General features: G+C 50.2%; 1 protein-coding gene across 2 annotated transcripts; it reads left to right on the forward strand.

Moving 5' to 3' along the window:
* Positions 1–639: 639 nt before the first annotated feature.
* Positions 640–22,710, forward strand: Rpap1 (RNA polymerase II associated protein 1). Of its 2 annotated transcripts, XM_038331616.2 has the most exons (25): positions 640–750; positions 3,367–3,616; positions 4,691–4,839; positions 5,086–5,175; positions 8,043–8,163; positions 9,416–9,637; positions 11,456–11,635; positions 12,835–12,950; positions 13,133–13,231; positions 14,161–14,262; positions 14,443–14,610; positions 14,843–15,025; positions 15,140–15,274; positions 15,567–15,737; positions 16,355–16,512; positions 16,925–17,083; positions 17,206–17,407; positions 17,901–18,010; positions 18,214–18,409; positions 18,594–18,746; positions 18,960–19,102; positions 19,862–20,618; positions 21,768–21,944; positions 22,078–22,137; positions 22,211–22,710. In XM_038331616.2, the coding sequence occupies exons 2-25, from the start codon at positions 3,439–3,441 to the stop codon at positions 22,358–22,360; spliced, it is 4,179 nt and encodes a 1,392-aa protein (XP_038187544.1). In that variant the 5' UTR covers positions 640–750; positions 3,367–3,438; the 3' UTR covers positions 22,361–22,710. The 2 variants fall into 2 exon arrangements, with proteins under 2 accessions (XP_038187544.1, XP_038187545.1); XM_038331617.2 differs by lacking the exons at positions 640–750; positions 3,367–3,616; positions 4,691–4,839; positions 5,086–5,175; positions 8,043–8,163 and adding an exon at positions 8,775–9,298.
* The last annotated feature ends 2,278 nt before the right edge of the window (positions 22,711–24,988 follow it).

The following is a 24,988-nucleotide window of genomic DNA, read 5'->3' on the forward strand; positions in this document are numbered from 1 at the left end:
TCAGCCTGCTCTGAAAGTTTCAGATCTTCCAAGCTCAGTACAGTGAGCAGACCTGATTGGTAAAGGTTTTACTGTTGACTGTGGCTAGACCTTAAAGGGGAAAGGCTTTTTGGGAGGGTGTGGCAAAGAAAAGGGGCTGAATTTCCAGGAAGGGAGACTGGCATGGAACAAAGGCAAGATGCTTAGGAAGCATGTAACCTTGATGACACCGAGGCCCTTTCTAGAATTTCTGTCTTCTCTCCAACACCTCAGTGCTTACTGAGTGCTCTCTGGGAGTGTTTCTTTCTTTGGGTCCTTCTCCCGGTTCCCTTCTCGCTCGTCCTAAGCACACCGGGAGGTCAGCGTCTGTGTCGCTTTTGTGTGCCGACCGCGAGCACCGGCGCTGGAAGAGGATGCAGTTAAGCGCGGTGGTGAGTACAGAAGGACGGCTGTGCCAGCCTTGGCCTCCGCCAGCGGAGCTGCGGGTGTGTGCAAAGGCCTGGGACTGCAGTACACCAAAGGCGCGTGTTCCGAGCGCCTGTGTAGAGTTAGGGGTCTCAGGCTTCCCTGCTTGGGGCTCAGGTTCAACGCGGGACAGGGAGGGTCAGAACGCTCGCGGCCGAGCTGCTGGGCGGAAGCTGAACTCTAGCGGCAGCGGAAGTGCGGCTCCGCACGGCCAAGATGGCGGCCCCCCAGGGTTTCCTCGTTCGAGTAGGTGGTTGGCTGCAGAGACTCGCTGCAAGTGGTTCAAGCGGAGAACGCAGGAGCAAGGTGTCCGATTACTTTGTTATTACCTGTTTGGGAGTCTTTGCACCGCAGTGGCTGAGACCCCTGTGTCGCATAGACCCGGGGCAAAGCTCTTCATTTTCCGTGGCTGACGGGTGTGATCCAAAAGATGCTTAACTCGAGCCTTCGGCGCAGTTACCAGACAGGTTGTGTCCTCAAAGTGAAGGCTGCGGTGTAAGGGGCAGTTCGAAAACCCAGTGCATCCATTGTTAGTTTTCCTTCGCTTTTGAGTAATTCAGGGTGTAGCTTGTAATACAAATTGATTTTAGACAAATCTCTCCTGGAGATTGTGGGGGGAGTACATTTGCTTCTTTACGTAGCACGGAGCTAGCTGTTTTCATTCACTGGGGTTTATTTATATAACAGGTACTGTGGTAGGCACGTTTTGTGCAATAATCTTTTACTGTTGTTTTGAAAGGTTTCATTTATCCCAGGCAGACCTGTAACTCCTGATCCTCCTGCCTCCACTTGCCAAATGTTAGGATTACTGGTGCCCCAGCCCTGTGCATTCTACAGTTGAAACTGAATTTATAATAGCTTAAATAATTTGCCTAATTTTACTCTAATAAGTAGTGGAGCTGGTATTTGATTTCTAACTTATTGATTTCTAATGCTGCTGCTAAACAACCCACATCAGCCCTGTGTGTGTGCATATGTGTGTGTGTGCGTGTGTGTGTGTGTGTGTGTGTGTGTATTTACTGGGCAGAGCAACCAAGGCCTTATGCATGCTAGACAAACACTGTGCCACTGACCTATACCTGACTCTCTCTCTCTCTCTCTCTCTCTCTCTCTCTCTCTCTCTCTCTCTCTCTCTCTCTCTCTCGATAGAGTGTCTCCTAGCCTAGTAGCCTAGTCTGGCTTTTTTCTTTTTTCCTGAAAACATTTATAGCCTTTTGTACACCACTCAGCCCAAAGAAAACACTCAAAAAGCTTTTTTAAAAAAGATTTATTTATTATGTATACAGCATTCTGCCTGCATGTATGCCTGCACACCAGAAGAGGGCACCAGATTTTTATCATAAATGGTTGTGAGCCACCATTGGTTGCTGGGAATTGAACTCGGGACCTCTGGAAGAGCAGCCAGTGCTCCTAACCTCTGAGCCATCTCTCCAGCACCCTCAAAAAGCTTTTTTAGGGATAATGTTGTTTTTTACATTTTTGGAACAAAAAACTATCTTGAGACTCTCAATCCTGCCTTAACCTCCTGAGTGCTAGGGTTATAGCACTCACAGCTGACTTTTAGTACTATTCCTTAAGTTATATGCTCATGATTATTTTGACATTTCTATTCCCTTCAGTCCTTGTGTTAGGAATATTTTCTATACTGGCCTAGTAACTATAGTTAATAGTTATTACATATGATCCTGTATAGGACTGGATGTGCGGCACTGTTATGATTCTGACCTATCTAGCTAGTGTCTCCTTGCTTCTTATTGTTCTTAGCCTTTAGAAGATGGCTGGTGTACTGGGCTCTCCCATGTGCCATATTTTGACATTTTTTTATTATGTTATTATTCACTGTATTTTGTGAAGGTAGGCACACATGCCATTGTGCTTGTGGAGGTCAGAGGACAGCTTGCAGGAGTTGGTTCTCTATCTTGACCATGTGTGGGGATTGACTTTAGGTTGCCGGGCTTGGCAGCAAGTGTCTTTCTTTATTGATTGAGTCATTGAATCCTTGTTGATATATTTGTTTGTTTGTTTATTTTTGGACAAGATCTCTCTATTTAGACCAAACTAGCCTCAAATTCACAGAGATCCACCAGCCTTTGCCTCCCTAAAGGCATGTTACACCATACCTGGTGAATTTAACTTTTTAAAGTTTATAATTCAGTGGCTTTTTAGTGCATATATAAGGTTGCTGCCAACATCTAGTTTGAGAACATTTTGAGAGTTTTGCCACGCACAGATTGTAAACAACCTAAATTGACTATATATCCTTTTTGGTTGTTTTGTTTTGTTTGAGACAGGGTCTCCCTATGTCGCCTTGGCTGTCCTGGAACTTACTAGGTAGACCAGGCTGGCCTCAAACTCACAGAGATCCACGTACCTCTGCCTCCCAAGTGCTATAATTAAAGTCGTGTGCCACCACACCAATTCTTACTTGTTTTTTGATACAGAATTTCATGTATGTCAGGCTGACTTTTGAATTTACTGTATAGCCAAGGATAACCTTGAACTCTGTACCCTCTTGCCTTCACTCCCTAGTGCTGGGTTACAGATGTGCGCCACCATCCTTGCCTCTAAATAATTTTACTAGATTGATGGCCAAGGGAGTGCTGATGGAGAAAGAAATGCAGCCGGGTGGTGGTGGTGCATGCCTTTAGCCTTTAATCCCAGCACTCGGGAGGCAGAGGCAGGCAGATCTCTGTGAGTTCGAGGCCAGCCTGGTCTACAAGAGCTAGTTCCAGGACAGGCTCTAAAGCTACAGAGAAACCCTGTCTCAAATCCCCCTGCCTCCCACCAAAAAAAAAAAAAAAAAAAAAGGAGAGAGAGAAATGGCAATGGCAATGATAATGATGAGGAGCGAGTTCGCATAGACTCATGAGAAACAAGATAATCAGTGCTCGGTTATAAAGGCTGTTGTTGCATTGCTCCTAGGGTTAACGAGAGAGTTTCCACAGCAAGAAGGACTGGAAGGAGTCATACAAAGGTCACAGCTTTTGTGTCACGATGCTGTCCAGACCAAAGCCTGGAGAGTCCGAGGTGGACCTACTGCGCTTCCAGAGTCAGTTCCTCGAGGCTGGTGCGGCTCCAGCCGTACAGCTGGTGAAAGGAAGTAGGAGACATGGTGATGCTCACCCAGACCAGTTCCCACTGCAGGACCGTCGGGATGTGGTGATGCTGGACAGTGAGTGCCTGAAGGATGGGCGTGAGGAGAGAGGGGTCAGCCTAAGGGAGCCCACTTTTCTCCTGAGGAGAGAGGGGTTAGCCTAAGGGAGCCCACTTTCCTCCTGAGGAGAGAGGGGTTAGCCTAAGGGAGCCCACTTTCTTCCTGGGGAGAGGGGTCAGCCTAAGCGAGCCCACTTTTCTCCTGAGGAGAGAGGTGTCAGCATAAGGGAGCCCGCTTTCCTTCTGAGGAGAGAGGGGTCAGCCTAAGGAAGCCCACTTTCCTCTTGAGGAGAGAGGGGTTAGCCTAAGAGAGCTTGCTTTCCTTCTGAGGGGAGAGGAGTCAGCCTAAGCGAGCCCGCTTTTCTCCTGAGGAGAGAGGGGTCAGCCTAAGGGAGCCCGCTTTTCTCCTGAGGAGAGAGGTGTCAGCATAAGGGAGCCCGCTTTCCTTCTGAAGAGAGAGGGGTCAGCCTAAGAGAGCCCACTTTCCTCTTGAGGAGAGAGGGGTCAGCCTAAGGGAGCCCGCTTTTCTCCTGAGGAGAGAGGTGTCAGCATAAGGGAGCCCGCTTTCCTTCTGAAGAGAGAGGGGTCAGCCTAAGAGAGCCCACTTTCCTCTTGAGGAGAGAGGGGTCAGCATAAGGGAGCCTGCTTTCCTTCTGAGGAGAGAGGGGTCAGCCTAAGGGAGCCCCTTTTTCTGCTGAGGTGACTGAATACTGTTCCAGCTGTAACCTCTGTTGCTAAAAGTTTGTTTTATTTTTATTTTTTAGCATTCTGTTTTGTTTGTGAGAAAGGGTCTCGCTCTGTGACTCAAGCTTGTTTGAAACTCACTATTTAGCACAAACTGACTGTGAACTTGTGGTGGTCTTCAGCCTAATTCTAGGATACCAGGTGTGCACCACCATGGGCAGCTCTGCACCTCTGCAGCTCCACTATATAGATGAAGAGGTTGAGGTTCAGAGAGGTTAATGTCCTAACCAAGATAACACAGCTTGATCTAGGGCCCAGAGCATCTGTCTTGTTCTTTGCTGCTGCCCCCAGCTCTGATACCTTCTTAGGAAAGTGTGGCTGTACTCAACATCTGCGTTCTTTCTTTCAGATCTCCCAGATGTGCCCCCAGCTCTGGTTCCCGCTCCTGCAAAGAGAGCTAAACCCAGTCCTGGCCACGCCCTGCCTCATGATGAAGACCCTGAGGAGAGGCTGAGTAGGCACGATCAGCACATCACCGCTGTTCTGTCTAAAATTATTGTACGTGTTAGCCTAGTTGTGGGGGGGGGGGGATCCCATTTGGAGAAGAAAGGATTTATGAGCAGAGGGTGCTGCAGAAAGGTAGACTTTCCCACTCTGCAGTCAGGTTAGGGTTAGGTTAGACCACCTAGGACAGATCCAACATAGGTTCAGGAACCCTTGGAATGAGGGTCCTGAGGCCAGTGGACTAGGGTTCAGCCTGGAGAAACCTGTGCGTCTTCATTGTTTTGTGTTCCGTTGCCACAGGAACGGGATACAAGTTCAGTCACTGTGACTCTGCCTGTGTCCAGTGGTGTCCCTTTCCCCACTGTGTTCCATCGCTCAAAGGAGAGACAGGTAAGCAGGGTTACCTTAGGTGGGGTCTCCTTAGGGTTTCTATTGCTGCAGGATAACACCATGATCAAAAGCAACTGGGGGATAAAAGGGTTTATTTCAATTACATTTCCGTGTCATAGTTCATCATTGATGAAGTCAGCATAGGAATTAAGCAGGGCAGGGACCTGGAGGCAGGAGCTGATGCAGAAGCCATGGAAGAGTGCTGCTTCCTGGCTTGCTCCTTATAGTCTCCACAACCTGCTTTCTTTTCTTTTCTTTCTTTTTTTTTTTTTTAAAAAAGATTTATTTATTATACATACAATATTCTGTCTGCATGTATTCCTGTGGGCCAGAAGAGGACACCAGATCTCATTACAGATGGTTATGAGCCACCTTGAGGTTGCTGGGAATTGAACTCAGGACCTCTGGAAGAGCAGCCAGTGCTCTTATCCTCTGAGCCATCTCTCCAGTGCCCAACCTGCTTTTTTATAGACCCCAAGTCCACCAGCCCAGGGGTGACACCATCACCAGCCCAGGGGTGACACATCCGCAATGGGCTGGGCCCGTCCTCATCTTTCACTGACTAGGAAATGCATTATGGCCAGATGTTGTGGAGCTGTTCTCTCAGTTGAGGTTCCCTCCTTCCAGGTAACTCTGGTGGTATCCGTTGGCACAATACTATCTAGCACAGCTGGTGCTTGGGGAGTTTCAGGGTAAATCTTCTCTAGGTACTTTAGGAAAGTTCTTTTCTTTGATACGGGGTTTCTCTGTGTAGCCCTAGCTGTCCTGGAACTCACTCTGTAGACCAGGCTGGCCTCAAGCTCACAGACACCCTCCTGCCTCTGCATCCCAAGTGCTGTGATTAAAGGTGCGCTCCACTGCTGCCCAGCTCAAGAAAAGCTATCTTAAGGTCATTGTTTACACTTGGATCAGGAAGATAATTAAGAGAGAGCTGAGAAATACAGAAAATTAGTATTCAGTTCTTACAGAGAAACCAAAATACATGAAATTTCTACACCCAAAGAGAGCAAAATGGCCAAGAATGTAAAGATTAAATGGGGGTGGTGACCCACATCTGTCATCTCAGGAGATTGAGATAGGAATATTGTAAGTTAGCAGCTAGCTTGGGGTATGCAAAGAGAATCTGTTTTTTGTTTTGTTTTGTTGTTTTAAAAATTATTTTATTTATTTATTTAGGTTTTTCAAGACAGGGTTTCTCTGTTTGGCTTTGGAGCCTGTCCTGGAACTCACTTTATAGACCAGGCTGGCCTCAAGCTCACAGAGATCCGCCTGCCTCTGCCTCCCGAGTGCTGGGATTAAAGGCGTGTGCCACCACCGCCCGACAGGAAAAGTCCTTTTTTTTTTTTTTTTTTTTTTAATTTTAAAACTAAGCCAAAGGCAGAGGCGGGCAGTTCGAGGCCAGCCTGGTCTACAGAGTGAGTTCCAGGTCAGCCAAGGCTACACAGAGAAACCCTGTATCGGAAAACCATTAAAAAAACTTAAACCATTTATATGTGTGGGTGGGTATGTGCACACAAGTGCTAGAAGTGAGCTCTAGGCACTCGCGAGCCTGATGGGTGCTGGGAATGGAAGAATAGTGAGTGTTCTCAACTGCTGAGCCATCTCTTCAGTCCTCCTCTTCCAAATTTCACTTTTATAAGGTGCCCATGGAGATCAGAAAAGGGTTTTGAAACCCACGGAATGGAAGTTAATGAATGGTGATGAGCCATTTCTGGGTGCTGGGAGTTGAACTCAATTCCTCTGTAAGAGCAGCAAGTGCTCCTAACCACTGAGCCCCACACCTCTTTTGTTTGAGACAGTCTCCTAAGAGGCTGGCCTCAGACTCACAGGATTTTTTTTTTTTTTTTGCCTCAGTCTTCCCAAGTGTTGGAATTGCTTTGTTTCTTATGTAGTGCTGGAAATTGAATACAGCGCTCTTCCTGCTGCTAGGCAGGCTATACACCCTGAGCTGTATCCACTGTCCAAGTCCTATTTTCTTTTTTTTTCCTCTGGTGTGTGTATGTATATATGTGTGCACAAGTTGTTATGTGTGAATTTTGGACATCAGAAAACCACCTCAGGTGTCATTCTCTGCCTTCTACCTTATTTAAAATAGCTAATCTTGGTTGTTTGCTGCTTTGCACATCAGGCCAGATGGCTTTTGGTTTTTGTTTTGTTTTTTCTCTCTATGTAGTCTTGACTGGCCTGGAGTTCAATGTATAGACCAGACTGGCCTTGAACTCACAGAACTCACAGAGATCCTACTGCCTCGTCCCCAGTGCTGTGATTAAAGCACCCAGCCTTAGATGGCCTCAGAATTTCCAGGGATTCTTTTGTCTCTACCTCCTATCTTGCTTTAGAAATGTTGGGATTACAGATATGTCCTAATTGTGCCCAGTTTTGCATGGGTTATGGAGATACAAACTTAGGTCTTCATGCTTACAGAGCAACTACTTTTACGTGAGTGTAGGTGTGTGCACATCTGCACTGTGTATTTGTATGTGTGCTCACAAGTGTGTTCATGCCTGGGAATGGAGATCAGAAGAAAACCTGTAGCAGTCACTTCTCCTTCCAGCATGTGGGTCCCCTGCTTCAAACTCATGTTATCAGCTTCAGGTCCCCTTACCAATTTAGCCATCTTGCTGTTCCTCTTTATTCTTCTGAGATAAGGTCTCATTTCTCAGTCTGGCTTCAGACTTGCTGTGTGGCAGAGAATGTCTTGAACTCTTGTTCTTTCTGCTGGGTTTCAGATGTGTACCTTCATATCCCAGAAGTTCTGCTTGCTTTGAGAAAGTTTCTTTCCTCTTCATTGCAGAGCCTTGGTTAATGAGCTAAGGAAGAGCAGGTAATAAATTTCAGCAGCTTGGGTTGTTCTCTTTGCCCTGCAGGGGAAATTGGGAGCATCGGGTAAGAAGAGCATCTTTGCCCAAGAGATTGCAGCAAGGAGGGCAACTGAAAACCAGGTCTCCGCAGCTGGGGAAGTTGTCCCCAACCTAGACCCACCAGAGGGTGAGTGCTGGGCTGAAATGCTTGAGTTTAGTCTTCTTTGTTTCTTATAAATGTGCTTTCTTTTTTAGATTGTGGTGGAGTGGGGCAGAGACAGAGGTAATGTCTTCCAGTCTGGCCTGAACTCACCATCTAGTGGAGGATGATACTAAAATTTGATCCTCCTGCTTCCCTGTGCCACCAAGCCCAGTTTATATGGTTATGGGATCAAACCCAGGGCGTCATGTGTCCTAGCAAGGATGTGCATGCTAACAACAGAGCCACAACTTCAGCTCTCAGATGTAGTGTATTTAGTCTTTCTGTCCTTTATCTTTGTTTCCTTGCAAAGGTCCAGGTTCAGTTCTGAGCACCTATATGATGACTCAACCACCCACAACTCCAGTCCCAGACCAGGCTGGCCTCGAACTCACAGAGATCCTCCTGCCTCTGCCTCCCAAGTACTGGGATTAAAGATTAAAGGCGTGTGCCACCACTACCTGGCATTGTTTTTTTGTTTTGTTTTTGTTTTGTTTAGGCCTGGCTATCCTGGAACTTGTAGACTAGGCAGGCCTCTAATTCACAAAGATCTGCCTGCTTCTAGCTCTCAAGTGCTGGGATTAAAAGCATGTGCCACCAGCACTTGACAAAGAAAGAATAAATAACAGCTATGTAGTGTCTGATGGCTCACACCTTTAGTCCCAGCACTCAGAAGGCAGAGGCAGGTGGATCTCTGAATTTGAGCCCATCTTGGTCTGCAGCTCCTTCAAGCATACTTTGAATTGACTTCAGATAGAAACTGCTAAGGGAGGGTTAGTTATTAATTCAGCCTCTAGTCCTTGAGAACTACATTATCTACAGAACTAAACAATAGGCACTGGGACTGGAAAGATGGCTCAGTGCTAAAGAGGAAGTACTGAGGCGAGGTTAGCAGTGTCTGGGAGAGAATGTAAAGGATATCGGCCAGGTTTTCATTAGTAATGTGGAAGAGCAGGAGATAAACTCCTGGTGATGGTGGATGGCTACGTCAAGATCTGGTGATTCAGAGGGAAGTCTTCCCATGGAAGTCTTAAGGGAAGAGTGCCTGAGAAGCTGCCACCTCGCCTCCCCAGAATGCCTGGAACGCTGTGTGGTGTCCATTCGGTGTCCAGCCAAGTCCCAGGTTCATCACTAGTCCCTGGGACTGGTTGGCTTATTGAAGAAACAATATTCAAGAGGGTCTAGGAAGAGCCAGGAGGGCGGAGTAATAAAGCTGATTACTTTATTACGCTTCTTTCAGGCGCTGTGCCCTCTGAGACACCGTCCCCCAGGGACAAAGGCAGCCAGTTTCCAGGGGGCAGCCATGACTTCCACAGATCGAATCTGGTCACAGGGAAGGGGCTGAGGAGCCAGGCGGCTGAGCAGGAAGTCCAGACCATCCACGAAGAGAATGTTGCAAGACTGCAAGCCATGGCTCCCGAGGAGATCCTGAAGGAGCAGCAGCAGTTACTGGCTCAGCTTGGTAATGATGCTAGGTCTCCCTGCTGGAACCAAGCTAAGCAGCAGCTGTTACTTGTTGGGGAAGGCCTACTCTGAGTGCCAGGTGCTTTGTCGCGTGTGTGTTTGTTTATTTTGGTAGCTGGGATTGAACCCTGGTCCTTACGTATTCTAGGCAAATATCCTATCATGAACTGTACCTCTAGCCTCTAAAGGAGCTGAGGGAAGCAGTGAGCCACTGCAGCATGTGCTGGTGTAGGACAGACGTGTTGTGAGTATTTAGTTATTTAGTGGCATTAGAGATTGATGTACTATATGCCAAATACTTTCATGCATTTCTTCTGTTTTGTTCTTTTTTTTTTTTTTTTTTTTTTTTTTAAAATTATTTATTTATTATGTATATAACATTCTGCCTCCATGTATGCCAGCATGCCAGAGGAGGGCGCCAGATTTCAGTACAGATGGTTGTGAGCCACCATGTGGTTGCTGGGAATTGAACTCAGGACCTCCAGAACAGTAGCCAGTGCTCTTAACCTCTGAGCCATCTCTCCAGCCCCTGTTTTGTTCTTAAACTATTCCTTTACTCCTGGGAGAAATAGGTATTAACTTAATTTTACTAATAAACAAAAAAAAAAAAATAGCCTGACAGTGGTGGTGCATGCCTTTAATCCCAGCATTCATGAGGCAGAGGTAATTGTGAGTTCAAGGCCAGCCTGGTCTACAGAGCAACTTCCAGTCTACGCAGAGAAACTCTGTCTCAAAACCCAAAACAACCCAGTCTCTGCTGCTCAGGGTGGCACAGGCCTTTAATCCCAGCACTCGTGAGGGCTGGAGTTCATGCTCAGCTACAAGACCAGTTTGAGGCATACTGTCTCTGTGAGACCGTTCCTCAAAAATATAAAACTTGGAGCTTGTGTGATAGCTCAGTGGGTAAAGGTGCTACTGAGCAAGCCTGATGACCAGGGTTTGATTCCTGGAACCCATGTGAAGGTAGAAGAGAGAGCTGATCCCACTAAGTTGTCCTCTGACCTCCCCGTTGCACCATGGCACATATAACCTCCCATATCCCCAGTAACAATTTAAAAAATTCCATAAAGGGAAAAGAAAGAGGCTCAGAAATTTAAGAACTTCTCCACAAGCCACATAGATGGTTAGAACTTGAGAAGGAATTAATTGTGGGGCAGCAGAGGGATGTTACAGGGAACCCAGAGCCTTGCACATGCCAGACAAAGTGCTCTACACATCTGGTCCTGTGGATTCAGTCTAAGAGTTAGTGCTTCTGACTGGTCTAGCCACCGGCCCCATCTGCATCTCTGCACTAGCTGTCATAGTTCATGCTGTGCCTTACTACAGCCGTACTTTATCCTGTGGTGTAACTACAGCACTTCCGGTTGTACACAGGCCAGTGTGGTCCACCACGCCTTTCTCAGAGTCAGTCTTGTTCCGCACGGTATAGTGAGCACGGTGTAGTGTGTATTCAGTTTTTAGTGAATATATGTACAAGCTGACTGAAAGAACTTGTTCATCTAAGTGTTTTCCTTTAGGCTCTAGTCAACGTTCACAAAACCACAGCTGCTTCAGTTTTCTGGCCTGGTGGCCAGAGTGGTTCAGAGGACTGTGAAGAGCAGGGGCCATGGGGATAGTCAGGCCCCAGGGGCTATACAGGTGTGGCCTGGCAGTGTCATTAAAGAGCCACAGGAGAGCGCAAGGGTCCTGGGCCAAGCCTGGGAAGCAGTTTGTCTTGTCCTTGGCACCCAGAGGTGGAAGCTCTCAGCAGGTGTCAGGTGTGTGGAAGGCTACGGAGTGCCCACCTGCTTCTTATTCTCTCCACTTTTACTCCCAGACCCCAGCTTGGTTGCCTTCTTGAGATCTCATAGCCATTCCTTGGAGCAAGCAGGAACCAAGGACTCCAAGGGGCAGAGCCCAGGAAGACCCACAGTTCTAGTCGCTAAAGAAGAGCCCATCCTGTCAGCGTCTACCAGTGAGCCCATGGAGGAGGACAAGCTGGAGCCCAGAGCCCCAGGTGGGGAGGAGAGACACCATCTTTCGGTGGATAAGAATAGCGAGGAAAGCCAGGTGGTGGTGGCATGCCTTTAATCCCAGCACTCAGGAGGCAGAGGCAGGTGGATCTCTGTGAGTTTGAGGCCAGCCTGATGTCTCCATATCAAGTTCCAGGACACCAGGGCTACAGAAGAGGGGAGCGGGCTGGTGAAATGGCTCAGAGGATAAAGGCATTTGCCCCCAAGCCAGACAGCCCAAGTTAGATCCCTGGAACTTACATGGTGGAAGAGAACAGCCATTCCCGAGGACTGTTTTGTTACTCACACACACAAAGTAGAAAAAACTGTCCTTCCTCCTTGGCCTGGCTGATGGGGAGGAGAGGTGGAAATGGAAGGTTAATCTTCATTAGTGCTGTAATTGGCTCAGATAGCCCTCATTTGCTGGTGCACACACTTCTGCTTCTCGTCCTATTACCACTACTTCTCCCCCCACCTGAAGAGGCAGCAAGGTGCCACTGTCCCTCCCGAGACAGGCATCTTCCTGCTCTTGCTGCAGGTGCACAGCTCCTGCTTCCTTCCTCTTCTGTGCTGCAGGGGGATGGCAGGTGGCAGGGCGTAAGGGGAGAAGAATCTGATGCAGGACTAGAGACACGCCAGACCAGAAGCAGAGACCAGTGGGAGCACTTATTTCCCAGAAACAAGATTATTCCATTAGGGATTACAAGAGAGGAAATTTCATTATGACCCGGAACCTCCTGCTCCTGGAGGACTGCTGGGCCAGCCAGGCAGGTTGAGTGGGGGCGGGGTGGGGATGGGGAAGCCGGAGGATGTGGTAGAGGTGTTTTGAAATCCTGCACCTCTTCTTTGTCCCTGTTCTTTTGCTCCTTCAGTGGTCTGGTACCAGAGAGGACTGCGGTACTTTCCTTGGCAGATGGTCTTCCTTTTCTGTTCCTCCTCTTCTTTTTTTTCTCCTCTTTCTCTCTCAAACAAGTCTTTGGAGTCAGCAAGGGGCTGGAGCCAGGACCAGCCATGTCTGCTGTAGTTGAAACATTCATCCAGTTCCCAGGGGCTCCAGCCCCTAAGCCATAGCATTGAGCCATAGCTGAGGGTTGGAGCTGCTAGACAGTGCAGAGGGCCTGGGGCAGCTGCCCTCTGCCAGTGGGGAATCTTACAGACGGGTGAATTGAGTCCCTGGAGGAATGCTATGCTTCTGCCTCCCTAGCACTGAAACTACCCGTGACCCCCAACAAAGAATGGCTCCATATGGACACTGTTGAGCTGGAAAAGCTCCACTGGACCCAGGACCTGCCCCCACTCCGACGGCAGCAGACACAGGAGGTGAGAGGGACCAGGTGGATGGGGATGCTGCTCTTCTGTGCTCTCAGCTTCTCCCATCTCCTGCCTGGCCCTAAGGAAATGACCCTCATTTCCAGTCAGAGGTAGCACCCAGGCCCAGTCCAAAAAGGCTTGAGTGTGATGAAGTCGCTGCTGTGGGAGCCCAGTGTTTTTCTTTCTCTTAGCGGATGCAGGCCCGATTCAGCCTTCAAGGACAGCTCCTGGCACCTGATGTGGACCTGCCCACCCACCTGGGCCTACACCACCATGGAGAAGAGGCCGAGGTAAGGCATGAGACCCAGAGAGGACTGGGAAGTTCTTGGCAAGTGTGGAACATCTGTGCAGTAAAGGATATCTGGTCAGTCGCCTTTGATCTGTGTGCCCTGTTCCAGCTCATAGCCTTGCTGTCATTCAGTTCTTAGAGTCAGATTGCTGTTGTTCCTCCTACTGGCATCTTGTTGTGGAACTCAAAGCCAGGCATTGCAAGCTTTCCCTTAGACAGTTCCATCCCTCATGGGGTTGCCATCCTGATTTTCTTACCTTTCCCAAGTCTCCTTTGCTCATAGAATACGGTCCCAGCTCCTAGCTTGGCAGCACAGCCTATTATGGACCCCCCTAGCTCTGCCTTCTCTCCTCCTGCTGTACCACTCTGCTGACCGCCACATGGTCACCCTATTTTCATAGCCTCCCCGGGCTCACTCGCAGCAACATCTGTACCCTTAGTCCATGCTAGGCCATTGAAGCCCTACCTCCCCCCCACCCCCAGACCAGATTCCTTTTCCTCACCTGTCTTCTGCTTAGAAATTAAACCAGCTACTGGGCTGGAGAGATGGCTCAGTGGTTAAGAGCACTGGCTGCTCCTTCAGAGGTCCTGAGTTCAATTCCCAACACCCATGTGGTGGCTCACCACCATCTGTAGCTGTAGTCTCATGGGATAAGCTGACCTCTTCTGGTGTACAGATAGATGTACATGTAGACAGAATATACATATACATAAAATCTTTAAAAAGAAAAGCCAGCAGCTACTGCATCCCTGTCTGCTTTATGCCACCATTGCTGTGTATGTCCTGTATTCTTTATCAGCTTGAGGCTCCAAGGAGTGTGAGAACTAGATATCACTGACTAATGCTGCCTTTTCCTCGACGTCCTCCTGGGTGTTTGGGGGACACTGCCCTGTGTCTTGATTCCTTTTGACTTTGTGTCCCTGCACCAGAGAGCAGGGTACTCTCTCCAGGAGCTGTTCCATCTGACCCGCAGCCAGGTGTCCCAGCAGAGAGCCCTGGCACTGCACGTGTTGTCCCAGGTCATCAGCAGGGTAAGTGGACTGCGGGCCTGGTCCTGCCTTGCTCCACCGCATCCCTCACCCCTTCATCATAGACTTTTTTTCTTTGCACTGTGGGTCAGACTAGGAATGGGGCAAATGCAAGGTCATGGGTCAGCAAAGGTTCTGTACAAGTTCTGCATCTTCAGCAGTTTTTTTCCCCCTGACCCCAAGGCCCAGGCTGGTGAGTTTGGAGACTGCCTAGCCGGCAGTATCTTGCGCCTCCTCTTGGATGCTGGTTTCCTCTTCCTGCTTCGCTTCTCTCTGGATGACAGGGTAGATGGTGTCATCGCAGCAGCCGTCCGGGCTCTTCGCTCCCTACTGGTAGCTCCTGGAGATGAGGTATGTCAGGGGTAGGAATGGGGTTCTGTTCCTCACTCTGGGTATGCCCTTTGCCAAGGCTTTGCAGGCAGAATGGAGAATAGAGAGCAGCTGGCAGCCTCTTCTCGGATCCACAGTCCTGGGAGCCTTGCCTTTGCTGTCGTGTGTGTCGGGAGAAGGAGTTTTGCTCTCCCCCCTGGAACCATTTTCTTGCCTTTCCGTCTCTTCCCAACTCTGCCCCATCCTCCGGCAGGAGCTCCTTGACAGCACCTTCTCTTGGTATCATGGAGCTTCGGTGTTCCCTCTGATGCCCAGTCAGGAGGACAAAGACGATGAAGGTGAGGACGAAGAACCCACAACCAAAAAGGCGAAGAAGAAGACCCCTGAGGAAGAAAGCCGCCCTCCCCCCGACCTGGCCAGACACGATGTCATCAAGGTAGATGGCAATCTACCTTCCAGGCCTTGACCTAGTGGGCAGGTTTATTGGGCAGGAGGGGTCTAGACCTGGGTCTTCACCTCATGCGGCAATGGGTTTCTTTTTGAGTCCTAGGGGCTCCTGGCTACCAACCTGCTGCCTCGGCTGCGCTATGTGCTGGAGGTGACCTGCCCAGGGCCCTCTGTGGTCCTTGACATCCTGGCTGTCCTTATCCGCTTGGCCCGGCATTCCCTGGAGTCAGCCACGAGGGTGAGAAGGGGAGAAGGGCGATGCATGGACAAACAACGCCTGGGTTCTTCCTTCTTTATTTCGTGGGTTTTGTTATTGTTATTTTTGTTGCTGCCGTTATTTTGAGATAGGGTCTCGTTATAGCACAGGCTGGCCAAGGGCTCATGATATAGCTCAGGCTAGCCTGGAACTTGTGGAAATCCTTCCTCAGCGTCCTGAGTACTGAGATTATAGGCATAGCCATGGTGTGTGCCCAGCTGGAGGGGCTTCATCTTGATCCTGTCTGCCTCCCTTTTCCTCCTGTCTCCTGCAGGTCCTAGAGTGTCCTCGGCTAATAGAGACCATAGTTCAAGAATTCCTGCCTACCCGTTGGTCCCCCATGGGGGTGGGGCCTACTTCCAGTCTATACAAAGTGCCCTGTGCTGCTGCCATGAAACTGCTTAGAGTCCTGGCCTCGGCTGGGAAGAATATTGCTGCCCGACTGGTAAGCAGGACCCAAGGCAAAAGTTGGAGGGCATGAGACAGGGCTGATTTGAGCTAGATTAAACATGATCCGTTAATTCTGGACAGCTACCTCACCTCACCTTCCTCTTCCTCTCTGGTCCAGTTGCTCAGAAACTCAACAGAGACCAGCAGGCAGGAGCCTGTGGGCACCTGGGTCTGTTGGACCTAGTCTGGTCTCATAACGTGGGGAAGGTTCTCTGATGCAAAACTGATCCAGAGTTGCTAGCTGCAGATAGGCACTGGGCACCTGTAGCCTAGAAAAGGTACTTAGCAAATACTGTCCAAAAAGGAGGAAGGAGCGCTGGCCAGGGGGCGGTTCAGCACGTAAAGGCACTTGCTGGCAAGCCTGATGACCCGAGGCCGGTCTCAGAGAGCCCACAGGGAAGGAGGAGGGAGATGACGTCCATAGGCCTGTAGCCCCAAATCAGTGCTTACAAAAGATGGAGAAGGCTGAGATTCTTTCACCCCTGCCCAGAGCCATAGGCCCTGTGGCCTCACAGAGACTTAGAGTAGGACCAGCCTGAGCCTTTTTCCAAGAGAGAACTGGATACCAGTTGGAAAATGCTGATAGATACCACACCTTCTGCTCATCTCCAGTTCAGCAGCTGTGACTTCAGGAGCCGTCTGAGCCGGTTCCTAGCCGAAGCTCCACAAGAACTGGCCTTGCCCGCTGAGGAGGCAGAGATGCTGAGCACTGAGGCCTTCCGTCTGTGGGCCGTGGTCGCTTCCTATGGCCAGGGTGGCGACCTTTACAGGTGAGGAAGGCAGGAGTAGGCTTCTTGTAGAGCCCTCCATTGTGTGTTTGGAGTCTTACTGTTACTTCCTTCAGCTTTGTTCAGGGTCTAGGAGGGGAGGCCAAGAGTGGTGAGCGGGTGTCTGCTGGAGATAGCTTGGGAGTCAGGACCTGCTAGGGAAGGGAGGGTTAGCTGCAGTCTTTGACAAAAGCATTAGTACATTGATGAAATCAGGTGTCAGATCGGTGTTGGGGGGCAACCTGGAAGGGTTGCAGCCATCCCAAGTTTCAGGACCTAGCCGTGCACAGTGTCTCCATCCTGGGGCTTTCTCCTTCCTGATGCTCTTTCACCAGATGGAAGCTCCTGGCAGGCCTGTGCTTTGTGCCCTCATCTTGGTCTCTTCATACAGTGAAGGCCAGTTGTTCTTCCCCAGGGAAATGTACCCAGTGCTCATGCGGGCCTTGCAGACCCTGCCTACAGAGCTCAGCACCCATCCCCCAAAGCCACTGTCCATGCAGCGGATAGCCTCTCTGCTTACGCTTCTTACCCAGCTGACCCTGGCAGCTAGCAGCACACATCCTGAACCCAGCAGGTAGGCCAGGTGCTAGCCTGCCAGCAGGCATGCCCAGCAGCAACCCAGGACAGGTGGGAATGCTCCTCCACAGGGAGTAAGGTGGCCAGACCATACCTTTGCCCTTTTTGATACTCCGGCAGTGACTCTGCTGAGGCCTGCGTGTCGGCCATCCCTTCTTCAGTCACCTGGACGCAGGTATCTGGACTTAAGCCACTGATCGAGCCATGTCTAAAGCAGACCCTAAAGTTCCTACCCAGACCTGATGTATGGAATGCCCTGTGCCCAGTGCCCAGTGCCTGTCTGCTCTTCCTGGGTGCCTACTACCAGGCCTGGAGCCAGCAGGTGAGTGCAGCCTGCCTGTCTTTGTCTGCGTCCTACCCTCTTCCTCCTGTTCTGAACCCCACTTCCCCACTCCTCTGTTGGCACCTCTCTCCGTCTCTGTGGCTTACGGTCGGTATGTATAGATGTGGTACTGGGAGTGGAGGAGTGGAACCCGGAGCCTCACACATGCTAGACAGCTGCTTCTCTACTGAGCCCACCCTCTCCGTTTTACTTCTACCCGTGTCTTCCTGCTGCTGTTTCCCAGGAACTTTGTTGATGGGACCAGAGACCCCTGAGCAGCAGCTCAGCTTGTCTTTTCTTCTAATGTACCCCTAGATGTTGTGCACTGGAGGACACTCAGGGCTGGCTGTCCTTCAGAAAGGTCAGGCTGTGGAGGCTTCCAAACAGATTTGTTTTTCCTTTGAGGCTCTTAGCATGGGGGGGATCTGGGTCTATAGGATGAGGAAAACGGGTGTTTTGGCCTGTCAGCTTAGTGCCCCTCTTGATCCTCCAGTCAGATCTGTGCCCAGAGGATTGGCTTCAGGACATGGAGCGCCTGTTGGATGAGCTCTTGATGCCATTGCTGAGTGAGCCTTCTCTGAGCTGTCTGTGGGATTCTTTGAGGTATGCTCTGGTGGGCAGCTGGGGGAATGTGGGGAGAAGGCACTAACTCTCCTGAGGGGCTCCTGGGTCTGTCTTCCCCACCCATCCCAGGAAGTGGCCCCTTAGGGGTCCCGGCAGGGAGAACCCTTGGGAGTCTGAGGAACATGAGCACTGATCTGCACAGCCAGACCAGAGTCCTCTCAGCATCTCTGTTCTCCTCGCAGGCACTGCTCCCCGCTCTGCAACCCGCTGTCTTGTGCTCCTGCTCCCGAAGCCCTCCCCAGCCTTGTGTCCCTGGGCTGTGCAGGAGGTTGTCCCCCTCTCAGTATAGCTGGCTCAACCTCACCCTTCCCATTCCTCACTGCCCTCCTTTCTCTCCTCAACATCCTGGTCCGGAACCACAAGGGGCTTTGTGGACAGGTAAACCTTGGGTGCCTATTTAGAGGCTAGGCATGGGGTAAAGGTAGCTGGGGTGGGAAAAGGGAGAGGTGGCCAGAAGAAGGGTGGCCTCGTTTTTCTGAGTGGCTGGGAGGGAACAGCCATCTGGGGAGCCCTGGAACACAGTAGAGTCAGTTTCCAGGTCTGAACAAGCGTGTTTCCTCAGCTGGCTGCTGTGCTGACTGCCCCAGGACTCCAGAACTACTTTCTCCAGTGCGTGGCTCCCGTGCCTGCCCCACAGCTCACACCCTTCTCTGCCTGGGCCCTGCGCCATGAGTACCACCTGCACTACCTGGTGCTCTCGCTAGCCCAAAAAGCGGTGGGTTCCTGTCTGCAGAGGCAGCCCCCACCCTGCTGTCCTCCCTACTTCTCCATTGCCTGTGCCGTTTCTGCTGGAACATGCAGCTCCTACTCCAGTCCATGCTCCCTGGCTGCTGTCCTCCATCTCCCTGTCCCTCTCCTCACTCAGCTCTGCTTTGTTCTCTCCCTGCTGCCCTCCCCGCACCCACTAACACCGTCTTTTTTTCCTTAGGCAACACTGCAGCCACAGCCAGCCACCAGTACTGCCCTCCACCATACCATGGCCTTGGCCCTGCTGAGCCGGCTGCTGCCTGGAAGTGAATACCTTGCCCAAGAGCTGTTGCTGAGCTGTGTGTTCCGGCTGGAGTTCCTGCCGTGAGTCCAGGGGTTTCAGTCATTTGGTGTTTGGCACTTTTGGATGCTGCTGAATTTTATTAACAAAACAACATCTTGGAGCCTGGAAACCTAGGTTTTAATCTCTTTCCTTTACCTATTATACTTAATTTGTTATTCCCTCAGTGAAGTGAAGATGAGCCTACTCATCTTCATCCTACCCAAGAATGATAAGACTTTACGGTGGCTAAAAGATGTACATAAGCCAGGGGTGTAGTTAGCAGTGGAGCGCCTGTGGCAAGTGTGAGGCTCTTGATTTGAGTGAGGGCCTGGCATGGTGATGCGCACCTCTCGTCCCAGCACTTGGAGGTAGCAGCAAGGAAATCAGGAGTTCAAGGCAGCCTTAGCTACCTGTCAAATTCTAGGTCTGCCTGGGCTACATGAGAAAGAGACTGTCTCAAAAGCGAATGAATGAATGAATGAATGAATGAATGAATGAACGAACAAACGAACGAATGAATGAGAACTGAGCCAAACACACCAGAATGAGGCTGCCCCATAAGTAAACAAGTAGGAGCTGGGTGGGACACATCATAATCCCCACACAGCTAGAGATCAAGCACAGAAGTTTAAGTAAATTTGTCTCTGTGCCATCTCCTAAGTGCTATGCAACACTGGTGTGAGAGGCTGTAGGAACAGAAAGGCACAGGCCTGAACTCGGAAGCCCTCAGGAGCTAGCAGCACAGCCGTCTGGCTGCTATGGTCCCAGCCCTCAGGTTTGGCTTTTGTGTCCTGTTACAGGGAGAATACGTCAGGGGGTCCAGAGGCAGCTGACTTTTCTGACAGACTGTCCTTAAGGAACAGTGGGGACCCTCAGTGTAAACGAGGGGCTCTCCTAGTTCAAGCTTGCCAGGATCTCCCCAGCATCCGCAGCTGCTACCTGGCCCATTGTTCACCAGCCAGAGCCAGCCTGCTGACCTCCCAAGCCTTATACCGTGGGGAGTTACCGCGAGTTTCAAGCCTGCTCCTGCCTGTACCTAAGGAGCCACTGCTGCCCACTGACTGGCCCTTCCAGCCATTGATCCATCTCTACCATCGGGCTTCAGATGCTCCCTCTGGGCTCCCTGCTGCTGACACCATAGGCATCGCCACGCGGGTCCTACAGTGGGTGCTGGTTCTGGAGAGCTGGCGCCCTGAGGCCCTCTGGGCTGTGCCTCCTGGTGCCCGCCTGGCACGGCTCATGTGTGTGTTCCTGGTGGATAGCGAGCTATTCCGAGAGACTCCTGTACAGCATCTGGTGGTAGCTCTTTTAGCGTGGCTCTGTCGGCCCCAAGTACTGCCAAACCTCAACCTGGACTGCCCACTCCCTGGCCTGACGTCGTTTCCTGACCTCTACGCCAGCTTCTTAGACCACTTTGAGGCTGTCTCTTTTGGGGACCACTTGTTTGGGGCCCTGGTCCTCCTTCCGCTGCAGCGTCGGTTCAGTGTCACCCTGCGCCTCACCCTCTTTGGGGAGCACGTGGGGGTCTTGCGAGCCCTGGGCCTGCCACTGACTCAGGTGTGTGCTCGGCCATACAAGGGCCACCGTCCTGAGCCTGCAGAGCTCTGGCGTGTAGGGGTTCCTCAGTTTACCTCTTGGGGGCTCTGAAGGCATCAGGATGGTAGAGAATAGGAGGGTTTTTACCATGGTATCTGACAGGTTCCCTTCCACTTGTAAACTCCTGTAGCCTAGAGGAAAGGTATACTAAGACCAAAAACAAAACCATAGATCGTAATCACCCAGATTTAAGTTAAGTCAGAATTCAGAGAATTTTTAGAACAATCAGAGTGGACTTTCTATAAGGAAGAGGTGTTATTGGAGAGAGAGGTTTGGCCTGGTGGGGAAGTTTGGGGAGAGTTTGACTCTTGAGAAATTTCTATGGAGCACTTGCTGGAAATAAGACTAAGGCAAAGTCCCAGCAGGTGGTGAAGCTCAGGCTGGGCATGGCGGTGCAGGTCTTAACCCAGCATGTGGGAGGCAGAGGCAGGCGGATCTCTGTGAGTTCCAGAATAGCCGGGTTGTTACACAGAGAACCCTGTCTCCAAAAACCAAATAAATAAGTAAATAAATAAATAAATAATGAAATAGTTTTAGAGCCAGATATGGTGGCACACACCTTTAATCCCAGTACTCAGGAGGCAGAGGCAGGCAGATCTCTGAGTTTGAGGCCAGTCTGGGCTGTAGAGTGACTTCCAAGACAAACAGAGCCACACAGAGACTGTCTCAAAAAATAAAAAAAGTTTTTGAGACAGTGCCTTCCTTTGTAACCCAGGCTGGCCCCAGTCCTCTGGGTGTATTCAGGAATGATAAGCATGTGCTTCCACTCCCAGCTCAGTAACAACTGTTTTTATTTATATTTTTTCTAGTCTCTTTTGAATGCTTGTATATTTTTATAAAATAGGAGCTACTGCGTAGAGAATTTTTTCATTTAGCTCTACATCATAAACATTTGTCATCATTAAATAGGCTTAAAAATCAATACTGCGTGTGCTGGAACTGTAACCCAGGGCTTTCTGTGTCCCGGGAAGGTGCTCGTCTGCCCTTCAGTTTTCATCCCCCTCCTAAAGGAGGACCTGGTGCTCTGGCTCCTGTGGCCAGCAGTCATCCACCACTGGCCGCTGTGCACCCTCCACCCTCGCCCTCAGCAGCTCATTCCCTCCCTCACAGCTGCCTGTGCCGTTGGAGTGCTTCACAGAGCCTGCCGAGGATAGCCTGCCTCTCCTTCAGCTCTATTTCCGGGCGCTGGTTACTGGCGCACTCCGTCCACACTGGTGCCCTGTCCTCTACACTGTAGCTGTGGCTCATGTCAATAGTTTCATCTTCTCCCAAGACCCAAAGAGCTCAGTAAGTCCCATTTCCTTACTCAAAGAGTGGGAGGGGGTTAGTGGTCCACTTGGGGAGGGGATGAGAATTAACCAAGGCCAGTGGTGGGTATCAGTCCTTGGCCCGGTACCGCATCTCCCTCTTGTGCTCCTAGGATGAGGTGAAGGTCTCCCGGAGGAATATGCTGCAGAAAACGTGGCTGCTGGCGGATGAGGTAGGACTGTGGGTATTGGGAACCAAACCTCAACAGACTCACCACCCACTTCATGGTTTTACCCTCTCTCCAGGGTCTGCGGCAGCATCTCCTCCACTATAAGCTTCCCAACTCCAGCCTCCCGGAGGGATTTGAGCTGTATTCCCAGTTGCCTCGCCTGAGACAGCAGTACCTTCAGACATTGCCCACAGAGGTGCTCCAGAATGGTGGATTCAAGCCGTAGGGTGCTGGGCACCAGCTCGAGATGGGTATATTCTCCTGGGGCTTGACACTGCAAGTCTGCCCTTACAGAAGAACCTCATTTCATAAGGGAAAGACAGTGGGGGACAAGGGAACACACGGCTTGCCTTCCTGCGAGCACATTGTTTGAGCCTTTTTTAGAAACAGAAGGAATGCTTATTACACCCCGATACTGGAACTCAGGATCTGGGGCCTCTGAGGGCTGTGCTAGGAGCGGAGGGTGACTTAGCTGTTTACCCCACTGAGGGCACAGAACAGGCTGAGTCCCCTCTCCTCACCCCCAGGGTGTATCATTGCTGTGCTACCCACTGAAATAAATCCTTTTCTAGTCTAGCTGATCCGGACTGTTTTTGTAACGTTTAGAGTTGGGGATTATCTCAAGGAGAGAGGTGGGAGGTAAAAACAGTCTCCATCTGGAGATGGAAAGATGTGTCCACAAGTTTGTGAGAGTGACAGTACCCTTGGGAGTGGGTGTGGTCCTGGAGAACTCTGCAGGCCCCTGGAAGGATGGGTCAGCCAAGCCAAATGTCAGCCTGATGCAGTAGTGTATGCCTCTGTTTGTATGAATGGCGTGTGTGCAGGTGGCCACAGAGGCTGGAAGATAATGTCAGTCCCGCTGGAGCTGTAGGTGGTTGTGAGCTGCCTGCTGTAGGTACTGGAAACCAAACTCAGGTGCACTTAACCACGGAGCCATCCTCCAGCCCCACACAGTGGACTTTCCTTAGTAGGACCATGACTGGGAGGAGTAGATCAAAACATAAATTGTCTAATTTCGTTTTGTTTATTTTCTTAAACAAGTGTGCATCACTGCCCTCAGCCTTTTAACTTTAAATTACATTTTATTCGGGGTGTGTGTATGTGTGTGTGTGTGTGTGTGTGTGTCTGAGGGGTGAGGGTCAGAGAAGCACTAGGAAGAGTGAGTCCTCCACCAAGTGGGTCCCAGGGAGTCGGGACATCGGCTTGGCAGCAAGCTCCCTTTCACTGCCCTGCTTTATTTTATACTCTTTATTGGTCCCCACCTCACGGGCCCTGTGTCTTATTTTATATGGGATCTCATAGCTCAGGTTGGCTCTGAACTCCATATGCAGTTTAGGATGGCTTTGAACTGATCCTCCTGCCTTTACCTCCAAAGTACTGGGATTGTGGGTGTGGCTCATCACACTGCTTGTTTTTTGTTTTGTTTGTTTGGCTAGTTGGTTGATTTTTTTGATTTTTTTTTTTTTTTTTTTTTTTTTTTTTTTTTTTTAAGACAGGGTTTCTCTGTGTAGCCTTGGCTGTCCTGGAGCTCACTCTGTAGACCAAGCTGGCCTCATGCTTACATCCGCCTGCCTCTGTTAAATGGCACCACTGCACAACTCAGAATTTACCAAGTCGCTAGTTAACTACTAGGCGTAACTTCAGTTTTCAGGTGTTAAAACATAGGCTTTGGCATTTTTTTTTTTAATCCAGTATTTACTGGGATGGTTCTCCCTCATCTTGATCCAGGTACTCTTACTTAGTGTGCCTCCTCCCAAAGGAATGTCCCCTGTAACCCTTGCTTTCCTCCTCGTAGGCCCAAAGAGGACAGGGGAACAGGCAACACACAAGACTACAGTTCGTGCAGGGCTAATGACTGTATTAGGTTTTTAGCATCCTGGGTAGTTCACATCATGGATTAGGAAGAAATTAGCACTGGGTACCAGGTGATGCCCTATCTCTTTTCCTTTGCAGATGGTTGAAGGAGATCCTTTTTAAGAAATTTATTCCTGTAGGGAGGTTAGTTTTTTATTTTTTTTTAAGTGTGTGTGTGAGTATGTGTTTTGTTTTGAGAGAAAGTATTACGCTAGCTCAGGATGGCCTGGAACTCATAGCTGTCCTCCCTGCTCAGCCTTCTGTGTGCTGGAATTACAGGCGTGAGCCACCATGCCTGGCTTAACATTAGCATTTTGAACAAAAGATGAGACTCCAGCCTCCACTGAAATTCATCAATGACCAGAGTCCCAGGTGATAATGGTTGGAGGAAGTAAAGAACTTCCTTTGGGTGACCTGCCTGGACTTAAATTATCATGGCTGGCCCTCACAGATACAATACACAAAACGACCTGAAGGCTTAATTCCAGTGGCCCTCTCAGTGTGGAAACTACGGAGTACTCGTGACTCAAGTGTCCTAGCGTGTGATTGACAGCTGTGGACCGTGGCTGTGCTGCTCTGTGTTGCCTAGGGTCCTAGCACTTGGATCCCCTGACGTCTCTAAATCGTGATTGGCTTTCTTAGAGGAAGTCTCCTGTGGCCCAGGCTGGCATTCAGTTTGTTAGCAGAGGATCACCTTGAACACTGGACTCTCTCCACCTGGCAGGTGTTAGAGTAGCAGGGTGAGCTACCCAGCTGGAGTTCTCAGACACCTTGTCCAGTCATGGCAGTAACAAGTTATGCACAGGACTTGGAACTGTGGGTAACCAACCCAGAAAGTCATGTTCTGTCCTGTGGTCAGAAAGGCACCAATAACCACAGCAATGACGACCAATAATGCCTTACTGGGGACAGTTCAGAGAGTACTTCCTGCAAGGCACTGCGGCATATGCCACTGATCCCAGCTCTCAGGAGGCAGGTGGGTCTCTGAAGGCCAACCTGG

The sequence above is a fragment of the Arvicola amphibius genome, chromosome 5 (assembly GCF_903992535.2).
Source record: "Arvicola amphibius chromosome 5, mArvAmp1.2, whole genome shotgun sequence".
Classification (NCBI taxonomy): Eukaryota; Metazoa; Chordata; class Mammalia; order Rodentia; family Cricetidae; genus Arvicola; species Arvicola amphibius.